Source organism: Babylonia areolata, chromosome 23, assembly GCF_041734735.1.
Source record: "Babylonia areolata isolate BAREFJ2019XMU chromosome 23, ASM4173473v1, whole genome shotgun sequence".
In the NCBI taxonomy this organism is placed as follows: domain Eukaryota; kingdom Metazoa; phylum Mollusca; class Gastropoda; order Neogastropoda; family Buccinidae; genus Babylonia; species Babylonia areolata.
Window position 1 is genome coordinate 16,655,426 of NC_134898.1, and position 13,754 is coordinate 16,669,179.

Genomic DNA, 13,754 nt, shown 5'->3' on the forward strand with positions numbered 1-13,754 from the left:
GGTTTTGTTCATTTGTAGGTACAGCTTGGTCTGCGTGTGGGGGAGATTGTGTGTTTGTGTGTGTGTGTGTGCGTGTGAATGTGTGTGTGTGTGTGTGTGTGTGTGTGTGAATGTGTGTGCGTATGAATGTGTGTGTGTGTGAATGTGTGTGTGTGTGTGATGTGTGTGTGAATGTGTGAAAGTGTGTGTGTGTGTGTGTGAATGTGCGTGTGTGGTGTGTGTGTGAATGTGTGTGTGTGTGTGTGTGTGTGTGTGTGTGTGTGTATGAAATGGGGTGATTGTGTATGTTGGGGTAAGGGTTTGTGTCTGTGTGTCTGTGTGCGGGAGAGGGGGGTTGTGGAGGGAGGAGAAGTGATTGTGCATTTAGGCAGTAGGGTGTGTGTGTGTGTGTGTGTGTGTGTGTGTGTGTGTGTCTGTGTGTCTGTGTGTCTGGCTGTCAGAGTTTGTGTTCACCTTTGATCATAATTTGCTATCATCCAGATTTCGCAAACTTCACGCCATGAATGATACAATACAGTACAATACAATGCAATGCAATGCAATGCAATGCAGTATAATGCAATGCAATACAGTACAATACAATACAATTCACACACACACACACACACACACATTCACACACACACCCACAGTTCACACCAAAATTCACTGGAGTGATGGCCTACAGGTAACGCGTCCACCTAGGAAGCGAGAGAATCTGAGCGCGCTAGTTCGAATCACGGCTCAGCCGCCGATATTTTCTCCCCCTCCACTAGACCTTGAGTGGTGGTCTGGATGCTAGTCATTCGGATGAGACGATAAACCGAGGTCCCGTGTGCTAGCATGCACTTAGCGCACGTAAAAGAACCCACGGCAACAAAAGGGTTGCTCCTGGCAAAATTCTCTAGAAAAATCCACTGCGATAGGAAAAACAAATAAAACTGTACGCAGGAAAAAAAATTTTTTTTAAATGGGTGGCGCTGTAGTGTAGCGACGCGCTCTCCCTGAGGAGAGCAGCCCGAATTTCACACAGAGAAATCAGTTGTGATAAAAAGAAATACAAAATACAAAATCCACCTCTGGCTACCATCCTCAACATCCCAAACCACGCTGGTTACTCCCGGGGGCAGCACTTGTCCTCCTCCTGCCGTTTCTGATGGCCATTAGTCGGACCACGACTGACGGGCGCAATAGCCGTGTGGTTAAAGCGTTGGACTGTCAATCTGAGGGTCCCGGGTTCGAATCACGGTGACGGCGCCAGGTGGGTAAAGGGTGGAGATTTTTACGAACTCCCAGGTCAACATATGTGCAGACCTGCTAGTGCCTGAACCCCCTTCGCGTGTATATGCAAGCAGAAGATCAAATACGCACGTTAAAGATCCTGTAATCCATGTCAGCGTTCGGTGGGTTATGGAAACAAGAACATACCCAGCATGCACACCCCCGAAAACGGAGTATGGCTGCCTACATGGCAGGGGTAAAAACGGTCATACACGTAAAAGCCCACTCGTGTGCATACGAGTGAACGCAGAAGAAGAAGAAGGACCACGACTGACGGACGATTCTACATCAATTTCTCTCTGTTCTCCCCAAACACAGGTTCCTGTACACGGACGACGGGCCCATAGACGTGGACAGCGTGCTGGTGCAGCTGTACCTGGCCAAGAAGTACAACGTGGATACTCTGGTCCGGCGCTGCGTGGCCTTCCTGCTGGACAACCTCTGCCCGGAGACCGCCTGCTTCCTGGTGGAGCAGGGCCACGTCTTCAACGAGGAGGAGCTCCGGCGCCGGGCCCTCGCCTTCATCCAGGAGCACGCGCGCGCCGTGCTGAACGGGCCCGAGGTGGTGGACCTCTGCAAGGAGTGCCTGGTGACCGTCCTCCGCAGCGACCTCCTCAAGGCCCCGGAGAAGGAGGTCTACGAGTGCGCGCTCCGCTGGGCGTCCGCCGAGTGTCAGCGGAGGGGCCGGGTGGAGGACTCGGGCTGGGACCGGAGGGTGGTGCTGGGCTCCGCCTTCTGCCACATCCGCTTCCCCTTGCTGCCGGCACGGTACTTCCTGGACCACGTCATGCGCTACGACATCCTGACGCTGCGCGAGAAGCTGGAGCTGACCCGCTTCTTCCTGGACAGCGACAAGTACCCCTTGCAGACCTTCACCGCCCGCAGGAGGGCCTTCAAGGAGCCCCCTCCCCCGCCCAAACGGGGGCCTGCCAAGCTCTCCTCCTCCTCGGAGGGAGTTGTTGGTGGTGGTGGTGGGCAGGTCGAGGGTGGGGATGGTGGGGAGGGGGGCCAGGGTGGTGGTGGTGGTGGAGGAGGAGGAGGTGGTGGTGGTGGGGGGCAGCAAGCACAGTTCCTGTCGGGGTCGGTCAGTGAGGTTCGGCAGAGACTGATCGCCAGGCAGCGCGCGGCCATCCCCCGGAGGATGAGCTTTGCTGCCAGACTGTATCTGTTCGAGAGTTTATGACGTGGTTTTCTTTTGGGGGGCTTTGTGTGTTTGTGTGTGTGTGTGTGTGTGTGCGTGTGTGTGTGTGTGTGTGTGTGTGTGTGTGTGTGTCTGTCTGTCTGTCTGTGCCTGTGACTGTGTACGCTTTTGCTTATTTTACTTCATTACCAAGTTTTTTTTTGTGTGTGTTTTTTTTTTTACGTTTTCTCTGTCCATTACTTTTGCGACAAGCCACACGCTGTATGGGTTTGTTGGGTGTTTTTTTTTGTGTGTGTTTGGTTTGTTTTTTTTTAACAAACAAACAAACAAAAAAGAATAGTGGAGCTTTGTGTTCATAGTGAAGATGTAGAAGTATGTGTTATGTATACTGCATGTTTGGGCGTCTGTGTGTGTGTGTGTGTGCCAGATATTTTCGGCTTCAGTATACACGAACACACGGTTACTCGCTTTTCTCTCTCTCTCTCTCTCTCTCTCTCTCTCTTGGTGAGGCTCTTTCATGTTCCTGATGACGACTCAGATGAATGTGTCGGACAAACATAAATGCCATGGCCTGATCCACAAAAGAAAAACTTATATGAGGCGAAAATGGAAGGATAATAATGAGGATGATTGATAAATCCTTTACCAGTTTTGCGAGTTGGTATTTACAGTTGATGGAATGGATTGATTGATTGACCTTATGATATGTTGTGTGTTGTGGTGATTATATGTGTGTGGGGGGGAGAGGGGGGGAGAGAGAGAAGGGGGAGAGTGTTACAAGACAATTTATTCAACTTCTTAGAATATGTTGCATAACTTACGCCAGGAAAAAGTCGTTTCAGAGACGAGAAGATGCTGATGCTGATAGGTGACTTCCTCTTTCCTGAATAAAGAGAGAGGGAGAGAGAGAGAGAGAGAGAGACAGACAGAAGAAGAATAGATCCAATCCAAACCCGTGAACTTTCAACTGCCTGCTTTTTGACTTGAGCCTATGTTTTCGTGTTGTTGTTGTTGGTGTGTTTGTTTGTTTGTTGTTGTTTTTTGTTGTTGTTTTCTGAAATGATGACAAAAGAATTGTACTATAATGCGGACTTCACAATCATTGGACTCTATCTGAGCGGGAATCCTGTATCTGAATCATTCCAGTTTGCTGTTAGAAGCTTGATGATCTGATTTGTGCCTTTCCTGTGGTGGAAAAAAAGATGATGGTGTGGTCTTGTCGTTGTTGTTTTTTTGTTGGTTTTTTTGTGTGTGTTTGTTTGTGTAATTATTTTATTGTTATCGTTATTGTCGTTCACCCTACAGCCGTCGACTATTGTATTATCATCATTGTATTAATGATCAACATGTCTAATGACTTGTAAAAAAAATAAATAAATAAATAAAATAAAATAAAATAAAGAGCAAGGGGGATCTTTTTATTTTCTCGTATTTTTTGTTGTTTTGTCGGTAATTTTTTTTCCCCCTTTTCCCAATATTCCGTATTGTTAATTTACTTCAAATTTTAATATTGAACCGTTTTGAGAAAGATTTAGTGGTTGTAGGATTGTAAAGAAGAAGATCTCATCCTATCAGTTTTAGGTTTTAGGTTTGAGTGTGATCTTCGAAATATCGTTTACGAGCTGACAGATGAACTTTGCTGCATTTTGTGTGAAACTATGCGAACAATGTCAGTCTAGGTTGGGGAGGGGACAGGGGGGGGGAAGGAGGGGAGAGGGGAGTGAAGGGAGGGAGGGGTAAGGGGGAGGTGGGAAGGAGGGTGAGGAGGGGGTGGGAGGTAGGGCGAGGAGGAAAGAGGAAGCGGGGAGTACTTGTGAATTTGCGTGTGTGAGAGAAGGTGAACCCATGTCCAGGGGGGTGGGGGTGGGGGGGACATCACACACAGACACAGAACACACACACACACACACACACACACACACACACACACACACACACACACATACACACTTTTGGAACAGAGGCGGTGGTTCATTGTTTCATTTTTGCCTTGACTGACTCAGATTACTTAATTAGTGATACGTGACTGTCCACGAGGAATTGTCAGTGTAGTCGAGAAACTTACTTCGTTACTTAGTTAGTTAGTTAGTTGGTTTATTTGTTTTGTTGTTGTTTTTTTGTTTTGGTGCATGTTTGTATATTCTGTTAGTTAGATGTTTGCAACGTTTATCTTTTTTATGTTTTTTTTTAAATTTATTTATTTTTGTTATTTTTACTTGAATCATTTTATTTTTATTGTTATTGATTTTTGTTTTTTATTTCATTTTATTTATGTATTTTTATTTTATTTTATTTATTTTTATTGTGTTTTTTTTGTTTGTTTTTTTTATATATATTTTAAAACTTTAATCTGATTTATTTATTTATTTACTTAAAGATCTTTTTTCTCAAGGCCTGACTAAGCGCGTTGGGTTACGCTGCTGGTCAGGCATCTGCTTGGCAGATGTGGTGTAGCGTATATTGATTTGACCGAACGCACTAACGCCTCCTTGAGCTACTGATACTGATACTTATCTTTCCTGTATGTTTTCTTCAAGACTGATATAGCTGGTGATACCAAATAGGATCTGTTGTATGTATCACGACCAGAATTTGGATTTTCTCTGTGAATCTAGCCCTGCACCCCCACTGACCCCTGCACAACCCCACCCCCATTGTCTTGTCAACCCCTCCCCTACCCCCCTACCCCCTCCCCACCCTCGCCTCTGGGTTTTTTGGGGTTTTTTTTGGGGGGGGAGGGGTTTTCTTTTTCTTTTTCTTGTTGTTGTTTTTTTGTTTTTTTTCTTTTTGTTTTTCTCTGCGTGCTGTGAGAGGAAAAGATTCGGGTTCTGCCTGACCTCGCTCTCCGTTTACCTGTCTGTCTGTCTGTCTGTCTGTCTGTCTGTCTGTCTCTCTCTCTCTCTCTCTCTCTCTCTCTCTCTCTCTCTCTCTGCCCCCGTCTGTCTCTCGAAAAACTGCGTTAGAATGAAGAGGAGGAGGAGAAAGAAGTAGAAAACAGGTGGAATGTTTGCGGGTTCATAATAATTAACAGGGACCTGTACTGGCCCACTGGTTCACTGTACTGACCGGTCCACTGGTTCGCTGTACTGATCGGTCCACTGGTTCGCTGTACTTATCGGTCCACTGGTTCACTGTACTGACTGTACTGATCGGTCCACTGGTTCACTGTACTGATCGGTCCACTGGTTCACTGTACTGACCGGTCAGGTCCACTGGTTCACTGTACTGACCGGTCAGGTCCACTGGTTCACTGTACTGACTGCTCCACTGGTTCACTGTACTGGCCGGTCCACTGGTTCACTGAACTGATCGGTCCACTTGTTCACTGTACTGACCGGTCCACTGGTTCACTGAACTGATCGGTCCACTTGTTCACTGTACTGACCGGTCCACTCGGTCACTGTACAGTCGGCCAGGAAGTGTTCCTTGCAGGGGTTTTGTTGTTGTTGTTTTTTTTTTGCACGAGCGACACGTGAACCAAGACCCACAAACCCTGAACTACCTTACCTTACCTTAAGGGCGCTAGCCAGTAGGATGTTAACAGTGGAGTGATGGCCTCGTCCTCCTCCTCCTCATCATCATCATCCTCATCACCATTTTATTCTTCATCATCCTGTTGTTATTGTTGTTGTTTTTACCAGTCGCACATTGTTATAATTATTCCTTTTGACGTCAAAAGAGCACGGTGTCAGTCAGTCGAGTTCTATTCTTAGAAATCAGCTTGACTTCGACAAGTGGAACGTTTTATTTCTTCGTTAGTCCCGCAATAAATGTGTATAACTGATATTCTGATTGGACTCAGAACGTCCGAGTAATTGGTGATTATTATTATTATTATTATTATTTCTGTCAGAACTATGCCAGGGATATTTGCTGCAAAGTCGTCACCTGATAGCCTCGTTGTCACGAAATATCGGCTGCAGCGTTGCAAGGGAAATAATTGCTGATAACATGTTAGCGCTTCTTCCACAAAGAAAGTCGTGTCCCTTCTCTCTCTCTCTCTCTCTCTCTCTCTCTCACACACACACACACACACACACACACACAATCACCCCCCTTTCTCTCTCTCTATATATTTTTTTTTTCTTGTAAGAGATTTTGGATAATAAGAAAAAGCATTCAAAAAATATTTTCACACCAGTTTCAATCAGATCACATGGGCGTTCGTGCTTCGTGCTATGGTTGCTGGTATTTCTGTCTCTCTCTGTGTCTCTCTCTCTCTGTCTCTCTATTTCTGTCTCTCTTTCTCTCTCTGTCTCTGTTTCTCTCTCTGTTGAACTGCACGAGAGTGTGTTCTGGGAAAAAGAAAACATAAAGGAAAGGGAGTGCATGTGAATAATTAGTGTAAAAAAAATGTTCATGTTATGTATCAGAGGAAAGGTATGTTATTATAAGAAATAGTCTAAAGAGATTGTGGTGTGTATTGAATGAGGTGTCATGGGAGGGAGAATATGTATATGCATATCAACAAGTATTAACCTACAACAATGTAAATATAAATAACAACACATGTGCGTGTGTGTGTGTGTGTGTGTGTGTGTGTGTGGGGGGGGGTGGAATCGGGGGAAGGGTAGAAGGAGCAGGTAGAGGGCCAGGGGAAGAAAAGAGGAGGGTTGGGGGGGACCGGGGGTGTGGGGTGGGGATATGCGGGGGTAGGGGGGTGTGTGTGTGGGCGGGGGGGCCGGGGTCGGGGGGGGGGGGGGCGGAACGTAGGGTAAGAGGGGTGTGTGTGTGGGGGGGTGAGGTTGTCTGCATTCTTGTCAGTGTTCTTTCAGGAGAATAATATAAGGAAGGAATTATTCCTCACTTTAATGCAGTCGCATTGATTATGATTATTATAATTATGATGATGATGGTGATGATTATGTTATTGTTATTATTATTATTATTATTTCTAATCACTGGATGCAGCATCATTCGCGTGCAGTGTGTGTCTGATTGGTCTATGATGACGCCACCGTCATCTGTGATGACGTAGGCAAACTCTGGTGTGTGTGTGTTGTTGTTGTTGTTTTGTTGTTGTTTTGTTGTTGTTTTCTTTCAAAAGTCACTTGTATTGCTCTGATCGCACCCAGCTCTGATTTTGATAACCCCCACCACCAACCCTTCCCTCAACCCTCAACCCCCCAACCCCCTAACAGCCCAACCCTTTCTACGTCATTTTTGCTCTGGTTCTTTTTGGTCATTTTCTTTCTATGAATTGAGGTAGTGTGCATGCGTGAGTATATATATATATATATATATATATATATATATATGATAGTCAGTCGTGTCCGACTATGACCATCAGAACAGCAGAGGAGGCAACTGCTGTTCCGACTATTTGGGCTAGAATTTGATTATAGTGGAGAGTGTCTTGCCCCAAGTTACATCCCCACTCTCTCGGCACAAGAGGGTTTTAGGACAGTCGGCGTTGGGGATGGTTCCCCAAAAGGCCAACTAGCCCACAAAGGCTGCAGCACTAAGAAGCCAGTGCAATTTTGTCTCCTAGTTTGAGAGTCATAGTCCTTCACAAAAGACTGAGCTGTAAATGATTTCCCATTGGCTGGAGAAACCATTGATAATACAGTTCTCACTTTGCTGTTGGTGTTCAGTTCTGGCACGTGTTTCTGTCTCTCTCTCTCTCTGTCTGTCTGTCTGTGTCTCTGTCCCTCTCTCTCTCTCTGTCTCTCTGTGTCTGTCTCTGTCTCTCTCTCCCTCTCTGTCTCTGTCTGCCTTTCTCTCTCTGTGTGTCTCTGTGTCTCTCTCTCTGTCTCTCTCTCTCTCTGTCTCTCTCTCTTTCTGTTTCTCTCTGTCTCTGTCGAACTGCACGAGAGTGTGTTCTGGGACGTGTTTCTGTCTGTCTGTCTGTCTGTCTGTCTCTCTCTATGGTGTGTAGGGGGTAGGGAGTAGGGGGCGAGGGGGGTTATGGGGAGAAGTGGAGGGAGGAGGAAGAGGGTGGGGGTGGGGGCCGAGATGTAAAAAAAAAAAGGACAAAATAAACAACCGCGCTTTGAGCAGTATTTCTGGAGAGAAAAAAACCGCGCTATTTTAATGTCTATTATTATTGTTGTTGTTGTTGTTATTGTTGTTGTAACCACCATTATTATCTTTATCATCAACCCCTTCCAGCATCCAGCCTGCAGTAAACGAACGGCCTTTCATACCTGTACGCACGTTCTAAACCACATTGAATAATTGAATGATTTGCTGGATAGACTATGTTGCCTGCCATTACTGCATGCATCGATTCACACAAAAAAACAGAGAAGGCTGTCTGTTTAGTGGAACTATCCCAAAATGTCCATGTTGCTGTATTGCAACAGATTCCGTAACTGATTTGTTGCTGCTGTTGCAGTTGTTGTTGTTGTTATTGTAGTAGTAGTAGTTGTTGTTGCTGTTGTAGTTGTTGTTGCTGCTGCTGCTGTTGTTGTTGTTGTTGTTATTGTTATTCCCCCCATAATTTTCTTCTCAGTTTTATGGGAAGGTATAGCACGCCAGATGGTCTGTTAGTTTATGAAGAGTGTGTGAGTTTCCGGTTGTGTGTGTGTGTGAGAGAGAGAGAGAGAGAGAGAGTGTGTGTGTGTGTGTGTGTGTGTCTGTGACATGTACACTTGATTTAGTCTGTCATATTGTTCTAAATAGAAGCCTAGTGCAAATGCTGTTGACTTGATACCATGGTGGTTATTATTGTTTTGTTTTGTTGTTGTTGTTTTCTTTTATCAGGATATCTTGTCGCGGCCGTTTTTTTTTTTGTTTTTTTTTTTTTTTGTTGTTGTTTGTTTGTTGTTGTTTTTTGATAATGTTTGTGGTGATTAGACTTGTTTTGTCGACAGAGATGATCGTTTAACGTGTGTGTGTGTGTGCGCGCGCGCGTGTGTGTTGTTGTTGTTGTTGCTGTTGTTATTGTTGTTTTAGCAGATGGTGATGTAGCGTGTTATGGATCTGTCCGCAATCCCTCTAGAATTTAAAAGTGTTATTATGTTTGCTGTGTGGTGATAACACTTCATTGTTATGACGTGATGATTATGATCATTGTTTAGCATCATCATGTGGCCTTTGAACTTTCTCTCTTTCCCCAAGCCCTCTCCCGCCGGCTATGATGTTTTCCTACTGGGCCAAGATGTGTGTGATTGTAGATTGAACGACAACGTATATTGATGACGCGTTTTTTGCATGACACAACAAGTATTGTGTTTACGTCACAAATCCCCCCACACACCCACCTCCTCTCGTCTCAGTGACGTAATGTGAACGACTGTGGAAAAAATTGATGTGCGTGACATAAGTAGTGTGTTGACGTCACATGTCCCTCTCGTCTCAGTGTGACGGTGTTAGTGTTTGGTGTCGTCATTTCGTGGTGGTGAGATGTTGTCCGGGGGGTTATTGTGCTCAAAACTTACCGTGGTTTGCTCAAGCGATGGATGCTTGGAGTCGACTGATCAGAATAATTATAGGGAATGAAACCAGATTAGTGACTGCGTTTTTTCTTTTCTGCGATGGATGCTTGGAGTCGAGTGCGTGCGTGCGTGCGTGCGTGTTATCGACGGCTCGCTGAAAGATAACAACAAAACAAACAGACAAACACCACCAACACCACCACCACCACGCTAGTCATTCGGATGAGACGATAAACCGAGGTCCCGTGTGCAGCATTCACATAGCGCACGTAAAAGAACCCACGGCAACAAAAGAGTTGTTCCTGGCAAAATTCTGAAGAAAAATCCACTTGACAGGAAAAATAAATAAAACTGCATCCAGGAAAAAAATTTTTTTTAAATAAAAAAAAAGGTGGCGCTGCATGGTAGCGACGCGCTCTCCCTGGGGAGAGCAGCCCGAATTTCACACAGAGAAATCTGTTGTGATAAAAAGAAATACAAATACCACCACCACCACCACCACCACCAACAGCAACAACAACAACGACGGCAACAACATAAACAGATACGGTGTGTGGTTGTGGTTGTTGTTGTTGTTTATGATGACACAACCCGAACCCGAAAATAAAACAAATATTTTCTAATAATGAAAAGGCTATCACTGTAAATGAGAAACGTACAGAGAATATCAAAACTTCAATTATAAAACCCAACATTTATGATAAAAGGCCAGTTCAAAAACAAATCTGATTTAACGTAACAATATAATGAATAACCCATCTGACAGTGAACAAATAACAGGCGTTCAAGTCAGTATTCTTGTCTTTTCTTTGATATCAGATCGCTGAACAAATCTATTTGTATTTGTATTTCTTTTTATCACAACAGATTTCTCTGTGTGAAATATTCGGGCTGCTCTCCCCAGGGAGAGCGCGTCGCCACACTACAGCGCCACCCATTTTTGACTCGCTTGTGTAAACAAAGTGAGTCTATGTTTTAACCCGGTGTTCGGTTGTCTGTGTGTGTGTGTGTGTGTGTGTGTGTGTCCGTGGTAAACTTTAACATTGACATTTTCTCTGCAAATACTTTGTCAGTTGACACCAAATTAGGCATAAAAATAGGAAAAATTCAGTTCTTTCCAGTCATCTTGTTTAAAACAATATTGCACCTCTGGGATGGGCACAAAAAAATAATAAATGAAGTCTAGCTATATGCAAACTGCATTTACTGTTATATTTATATTTTTTGTATTCTCTAAACTTGGCACTTTGATCTGATATTCTAACCCAACAACAAGAGCAGTCATTATTATCATTTTTTGTTCAAACAGGAACTTCTTTTGCTAAGCATGGAAGTTTTATTTATTTTGCAAACGTTTTGGTGCAGTGTGTAAAAAAGGGAAATTACTCTGTAATTAATGCTAGGGCTAGGGGACTTAATTTGCTTTAAACTGATCTTTCTCATCTTAAACATTACATTTTGAAATTATACTCAATACATAAAAAGCTTGGATTTTTTTTTAAGTGTATCACAAGTGAGTCTTGAAGGCCTTACCTCTCTTGTTTTGTATTTTTTTGTATTTTTTTCCACACACACTCACACACACATCACTCGTACCTCCCAACCCCCAACCCCCCTTACCCCTCTCGGACTAAGAACTTTCTTTTTTGATGTTCAATTTTGATTACACATAATACATTTATCATAAACACTTAAATGCATATTATAGGATAAGAAAGAGCACACCATAAATGAAATATAAGAAAGGAGAAGAAACACATGACGACATACATAATATCAAAAAGTGAAAACTGATACTGCAGTTCAAGTTAATAAATCATTTGAATGTATCATCAAAAAACAAAAAAACAACAACAACAACAACAAAAAACAAAAACAAAACAAAACAAAAAAAACAACAACAAACAAAAAAGCACCATTCCACCCAAAATAATCATTTCCATATACCATAACAAAATACAGACTTTCTGTTCCCAACAAAAAAACATTTCAAAAATGCACCAACAATTCACACACACACACACACACACAAAAAAAAAAAACATCCTGTGGATTTACAAAGACAAAGACCTCACTTCACTGAACCAAGACCCCAAGCTCCTGAACAAATCTGTCAAACACGTTGTTAAACTCAACTCCAACAATAATGACCTATCAGACCCTAAGCTCCTGAACAAATCTGTCAAACAGGTTGTTAAACTCAACTCCAACAATAATGACCTATCAGACCCCAAGCTCCTGAACAAATCTGTCAAACACGTTGTTAAACTCAACTCCAACAATAATGACCTATCAGACCCCAAGCTCCTGAACAAATCTGTCAAACACGTTGTTAAACTCAACTCCAACAATAATGACCTATCAGACCCCAAGCTCCTGAACAAATCTGTCAAACACGTTGTTAAACTCAACTCCAACAATAATGACCTATCAGACCCCAAGCTCCTGAACAAATCTGTCAAACACGTTGTTAAACTCAACTCCAACAATAATGACCTATCAGACCCCAAGCTCCTGAACAAATCTGTCAAACACGTTGTTAAACTCAACTCCAACAATAATGACCTATCAGACCCCAAGCTCCTGAACAAATCTGTCAAACACGTTGTTAAACTCAACTCCAACAATAATGACCTATCAGACCCCAAGCTCCTGAACAAATCTGTCAAACACGTTGTTAAACTCAACTCCAACAATAATGACCTATCAGACCCCAAGCTCCTGAACAAATCTGTCAAACACGTTGTTAAACTCAACTCCAACAATAATGACCTATCAGACCCCAAGCTCCTGAACAAATCTGTCAAACACGTTGTTAAACTCAACTCCAACAATAATGACCTATCAGACCCCAAGCTCCTGAACAAATCTGTCAAACACGTTGTTAAACTCAACTCCAACAATAATGACCTATCAGACCCCAAGCTCCTGAACAAATCTGTCAAACACGTTGTTAAACTCAACTCCAACAATAATGACCTATCAGACCCCAAGCTCCTGAACAAATCTGTCAAACACGTTGTTAAACTCAACTCCAACAATAATGACCTATCAGACCCCAAGCTCCTGAACAAATCTGTCAAACACGTTGTTAAACTCAACTCCAACAATAATGACCTATCAGACCCCAAGCTCCTGAACAAATCTGTCAAACACGTTGTTAAACTCAACTCCAACAATAATGACCTATCAGACCCCAAGCTCCTGAACAAATCTGTCAAACACGTTGTTAAACTCAACTCCAACAATAATGACCTATCAGACCCCAAGCTCCTGAACAAATCTGTCAAACACGTTGTTAAACTCAACTCCAACAATAATGACCTATCAGACCCCAAGCTCCTGAACAAATCTGTCAAACACGTTGTTAAACTCAACTCCAACAATAATGACCTATCAGACCCCAAGCTCCTGAACAAATCTGTCAAACACGTTGTTAAACTCAACTCCAACAATAATGACCTATCAGACCCCAAGCTCCTGAACAAATCTGTCAAACACGTTGTTAAACTCAACTCCAACAATAATGACCTATCAGACCCCAAGCTCCTGAACAAATCTGTCAAACACGTTGTTAAACTCAACTCCAACAATAATGACCTATCAGACCCCAAGCTCCTGAACAAATCTGTCAAACACGTTGTTAAACTCAACTCCAACAATAATGACCTATCAGACCCCAAGCTCCTGAACAAATCTGTCAAACACGTTGTTAAACTCAACTCCAACAATAATGACCTATCAGACCCCAAGCTCCTGAACAAATCTGTCAAACACGTTGTTAAACTCAACTCCAACAATAATGACCTATCAGACCCCAAGCTCCTGAACAAATCTGTCAAACACGTTGTTAAACTCAACTCCAACAATAATGACCTATCAGACCCCAAGCTCCTGAACAAATCTGTCAAACACGTTGTTAAACTCAACTCCAACAATAATGACCTATCAGACCCCAAGCTCCTGAACAAATC

The 13,754-nt window shown here is 43.3% G+C and overlaps 1 protein-coding gene across 1 annotated transcript in view; it reads left to right on the forward strand.

Moving 5' to 3' along the window:
• Positions 1–4,052, forward strand: part of LOC143297999 (BTB/POZ domain-containing protein 6-like) — a 49,860-nt gene extending 45,808 nt beyond the window's left edge. The window contains exon 3 of the mRNA XM_076610642.1: positions 1,579–4,052. Within this exon, the coding sequence (XP_076466757.1) occupies positions 1,579–2,443 (865 nt within the window). The 3' untranslated portion in view covers positions 2,444–4,052. The remainder of the gene's footprint in view (positions 1–1,578) is intronic.
• The last annotated feature ends 9,702 nt before the right edge of the window (positions 4,053–13,754 follow it).